The sequence below is a fragment of the Camelina sativa genome, chromosome 14 (assembly GCF_000633955.1).
Source record: "Camelina sativa cultivar DH55 chromosome 14, Cs, whole genome shotgun sequence".
In the NCBI taxonomy this organism is placed as follows: Eukaryota; Viridiplantae; Streptophyta; class Magnoliopsida; order Brassicales; family Brassicaceae; genus Camelina; species Camelina sativa.
The window spans coordinates 30947749-30953298 of NC_025698.1; the positions used below are offsets into that span (position 1 = coordinate 30947749).

Consider the following 5550-nt stretch of genomic DNA (forward strand, 5'->3'; position numbering starts at 1 on the left):
GATTGTACTTCCGGAACCTTCTTATGCTGAATTTTGACTTGCTTTCCTTGATTACAAGGTCCACATACCATATTCTCCTCTCCTTTAAGTTTAGGTACTCCTCGAATAATATCTTTATTGACAAGAGTGATTAAGTTCCTTATATTCATATGACCTAGTCGTTGATGCCAGAGATCTATACTGCCTTGAGCACTAAAACATTTAAACGAATTTCTCTGCCACATGTAGCAATTGTTCCCTGACCTTACACCATAAAGCTTGACATTGCCTGATTCATCAACCGCTTTGCAGTCTATTTTTGTAAACATAACTGTCAAGCCTTCATCACACAACTGACTGATACTTATCAAATTCGCTCGCAGTCTTTGTACCAGGTAGACATTTACTAGTTATGGAAGTTCTGTATCACGTGTTGTACCTTTACCTTGAATGTAACCATTACTTCCATCTCCAAAGGTTACTGTGCCTCCTTTCAGTTTCTTAATATTTTGCAAATTACTCTTAGTTCCTGTCAGATGCCTTGAACACCCACTATCAAAGAACCAAGGCTCAGAGTCTTCTTGTTCCTCAGTAATCATAGCCATGTTGCACCTAAATCCTGATGATATTGCTTATGTTTGATACAGATCATTCTTCTTCATCCAAACATGTCTCTTAAATCCATTCCAGAAAAATCTCCCTTGTCGCTTTAAACTATAGACTCTTTCCCAGAATTTAGAGCAATAATGTTTATAGTGTCCAAATTTTCCACAAAAATAGCAGCCTGAAGACTTCTCAGATGCGGATGTTGATGCTTTCAAATCACAGTGATGCACTCCAGCAATAACAAATTTAGTTGTTGTTTTCTTGTCTCCTTGGTTCTCAATAAAACCCAACCCTCTATGAGTTTTCTCAGTTCTTCCATAGCTTAAAATCTTATCAAGTTGCTTCGTTCCTGCAAACATGTGAATTTTTCTGTATTGCTGATCGAGTTCAGATTGAAGTTCTGTGGATTTCTTCTTCTCTTTAATTGAATCTTCCTCAAGCTTGTCTGCTTTTGCGGGTAACACCAACTTTTCTTTCATTAAATCCACAAATTCCTTAGCAATCTTTTTTTCGTCCACCAAATCATTCTGTAGTGATTTGATCACAGCTTCAAGATGAAGTTGTTCTTTGATTAAGTCTTGATTTTCCTTCCCTAAGGTAATGAGTGTTCCTCGGACTTCCTTGTAACTTTGAACAATATCAAGAACTTCCTCATCTTCTGATTCAGAATCTGTTACCTCTACTCCATTCTCAAAATCAGTAATCCCCACCATTGCTACTAGATTCATGAGTTCTTCTTCATTACTGCTACCATCATCTGAATCATCTTCAATATTTATCATAGACTTCTCTTTCTTGTGTTTAAGGTTACTCACACATCTCTCCTGTGTATGTCTTGTACCTCTGCAAATAGTGCACTTTGCATCTCGAAGCTTAATCGTTGGACACTCACGAATGAAATGTCCAAACCCTTTGCATTCATGACACTGCATATCAGCCTTCTTATCTTCACTGGTCTTTTTGAATACTCCAGTCTTTTTTTGTGAATTACTTTCTTCTATTCTTTTTAAAGCACGATCAAATCTTCTTACTAATAAACTCACAACATCTTCTTCTCCTTGATCTGATGTGTCTCTACTAACCGTTAAATCTATACCTTTTGGTTTCTTAATTCCATTAAGCTCCATCTCGTGAGCTTGCAGCATTCCAACCACTTCACCATAAATGAGACTGTCTAGATCATGAGAAACAGTTAGTGCAGTCTTGTATCCCATGAACCTTGAAGGAAGACACCTTAAAAATTTATTGACCAGCTTCTGATCCTTATAAGTCTTTCTAAGAGTTAATGCTTCCTGAGCTAACGCACTTAACTTTGAACTAAAGTCTGATATTGATTCGTGTTCTTCCATCCTTAGATTTTCGAACCGTGAAGCCAGCATGTCTTTTCTTGAGCTTTGCACTTTTGTGGTTCCTTCATATTGGATTTGTAAAATATCCCAAGCTTCTTTAGCAGTTTCACACCCCTGAATTAGATCGAACTGCTTCCTTCCTACACTGCAATGAATAGCACTCAATGCTCTTGAATTTTACTTGGATTTCTTCTGTTCTTCATCAGTCCAATCGGCTTCGGGTTTGGGAATTCTCTTGCCTGACTCGTCCTTGATCGTCAGTTCCTCCCACTTTTCCAGAACAGTCTTCCAAGCAAGACGATCAATACCTCCTATGATAGATTTTATCCTTGATTTCCAAAACCCATAGTTTCCATCATCCAAGACAACTTTGTTATTGTTGATCAGATCTCCGTAGCTCTCCATCTTGTTCGCAGAATCTCACTTGTAGTAATCCGAACAAGTGTCGCTCTGATACCAATTGAAAGTGTGAGAACTTATGATATGAACAATGAAACAATGATTTCTTTAAACTCTCTTTTAATTGATAGAAAATCTGTTTACAAGTTTGTTCTAAACAATTTTCTAATCTCTCAAAACTCTCTTAAAGAAACCTCAAGCTCTTTCTAAGTTCTTAGCTCTTCTCTTTTCTTAAAGACTAAAACTTAGTAGCTAGGTTAACTTTCTCTTGTTTGTGCTAAGGCTTACAATCAGCCTTCGCACCCTATTTATAGAACTAGGCCTATGCCACACAATGGCAAACTACCTATTCTAATCCTAATAGGAATTAGACAATTTCCTTTTTCTTTAACAATTAGGAAATTTCCCACTTTCTTCATGTTTACATTCCTATCGTAAACATGAAGCTCTTTAATCTTCTAGAAGCTTCTTGGGCCTTCTAATCCTGTGTAAATCTTCCAGCTTTATAATTGCCGACATAAATAACTCGATACTCTCTTCTTGTACTAGTGTTGAGTCCTTCTGAAGTAGTTCATCCTCTTGTTCAAATGTTGCATCTTCAGACAAAACTCTGGTTTTCGGGTGTTCGGTTCGTAAAACCGACACGTGATGTTTGTTCAGGTAAGTAGGTAACGTTTGTCGTTAATGTGTAAATATGTGAATGCCCATACTTAATTAAATAAATAAGAAAAAAATGGGTATCCTTTGTTTTTCATAGTGATCTAAGTATCTAACTAATCAATTTGACATAGTGATCTAAGTATCTAACTAATCAATTTGACTACTAACCAATCACAAGTCAAATCTTCAGCAATTGGTTTGGCTTTGGCTCAAGAGTTTAAGTGTATTGATATGCTCAAATCAAACCCTAGAGCTACTCTCTCAAATTAAGAGATCACTGTAATACTTAGGGGTCGAATTCTACAAGGACTCAAGTCTACACAATAAATTATAGAGTTTTATGATTACGCTAAACAAGTTGATTAAATTAAGAAAAGCGATGCAAAATATTAAAATAAAACTGTTGTAAATTCAAGAGATTAAAAAGCTAGGTCTAGGGAATTTCTCAGGAAATTATGAAATATTAAATCAATCAATAAATTAGGATTCAAGCAATTAAAATCAGATCTAGAACTCTAAACTCTTCTGTAAAATAAATCAGTTCTTACTGCAAATATTATCTAAATTTAAAACCAGAAAATCCAAATCTCTTTGTAAAATTCTAAGTTAAAAATCAGCTTTAAAAACAGGTTTTTAGATAACTTCACAAAATTATTAATTCAAATCTCTTTGTAAGAAATAATTTTGCTCATCAATGGTTTAATCAGGAAAATAATTATATTCTCATATCAATTTATTTCCCTAAGATAATAATTCTAGGTGATCAATCAAGAATTATTGTTAAGAACAACCAAGGATGAAAATCATAAAAGATTAAGAACCCTAAAAATCACAGATCTAATAAGTCATAAAAACCCTATGAAAAACCCTAAACCTAACAAGCAAATTACTCAGACATGTTTAATGAAGAACAAATCATAATTCTGAATAACATGCAATAGATTATTGAATAGTAAAAGAGGGAGTTCAGAAATCTTCTCTCTACAAAGAATTCAGATATTTTTCTCCAAAAAAAACTCTCAATAATCTCTCTCTCAAAAACTGCTGGAAAAAAATAACTTAAGGGTTTGTAAAACCTAAAAACACTATAAATAAGTCCTAAAACACGTCCAGAGACTTGTGTTGCAAATATGGAAAACTTTGGCTGAATTTGTGAAACTTCCAAAACTTGATTCTCTCGTTGGCTAAACACGGTGTCGATCGATGCTAAGTCAGTGTCGATCGACACTCCCTCTCTGTTCTGACTCCAAGTTCGTTTCTTCGGGATTAATGCTCCAAAATGATCCAAATTGCTCCACTTTGCTCCATCCATGCTAAAATCCTAGAAAACCTGTAAAGACTCAAAAACATCCTAGAAAACAAATCAAAAAACTCAAAAAGCACACTTATATCATGGTTAAAAACCACAAAAACCATGATATATCAACTCCCCCAGACTTAGCCTTTGCTTGCCCTCAAGCAAAACATAAGCTTAGACCTGTGAAAGAGGTTTGAAAACATGAAATTCACTCAACTGCAGGTAACTGTTTTTCGCACACTTCATCACCTTGATCTTCAGAACTTACTTCATATACTTTGTCAATTGAGAAGCATCAACATTCCTTACTCAAATCCCACAATCCTTAGGAATCTCTAGTCTCACCATTGTACTCTCATTACATAAATTAAAGCAAATACAGGTGAATTCTTACCTTGGTGTATCGATCAATGACATATGGATTCTCTTTAGGCCAAGACATTCTTCATACATCTCCTTTCCTCTCCCTTTTCTCACTTCCAATGGATTGATTTTTTTTTTTTTTTAGGCATTTTCTCTTCTTTTTTATCAAAGGTGTAAGCGAATACCGGGGTCATCGGTAATTTACCTACCCCTCGCTTCCAAGATTTGTGTGATCATTTGACTCAAGAGTAGAATAATGGGGTCGCAGGTAATTTACTTACCCCTCTAAACTGATCAAAATCATCTCATCTTTTATTCTTCTCTCTTTTCATTTTTTTTTAAGTACTGAAGGGAAGAGAGAGGGGATACATACTTTGAAAAATTGCACTGTCTTGTATGGCCTGAAGAAAAAGTCTAGTCCACTGATTTCCAACTCCAAAGTAAGAAATTAAGTCCGGTTAAAATTCTGATAGAAGTTTGAGACAACATTGGTTGAACTAGATATCCTTTGAATAAGGGCTTTCAGGATTGTTGATACAGCTCATAATCTTTTCCACACTTCAGTTCTGAGGTCAAGCTTAGTCTAGAATCATTAGAGTGTTAGCCAAAGAACATTAACCAATATTTAGAGATCATAATTCCCAAAATTTTAAAAAATTGACTCAGTAAAAACAAAATACGGTTTTGACACAAGTTAGTTGTTAGTACTAACCTCCCCCAGACTTAAACGACACTGTCCCCAGTGTTTTCAAGCAAGGGAAAGGTAAAGAAACAAAAATATGTCGAAAACTTGTAAAGAAAAAAAATGAACTGTTCTCGGGTTACCATCGGTGTCGACCGACACTATTGTAGTGTCGATCGACACGGCGAATGGTGAATATTGGCCGAAACTCCTTG

The 5550-nt window shown here is 35.3% G+C and overlaps 1 protein-coding gene across 1 annotated transcript; it reads right to left on the reverse strand.

Moving 5' to 3' along the window:
* LOC104744176 lies at positions 612–2339 on the reverse strand. The gene is made up of 2 exons (XM_010465188.1): positions 2174–2339; positions 612–2074 (listed from the first exon to the last, which is right to left on the reverse strand). Exons 1-2 carry the CDS (start codon positions 2337–2339, stop codon positions 612–614), a joined length of 1629 nt encoding a protein of 542 aa, XP_010463490.1.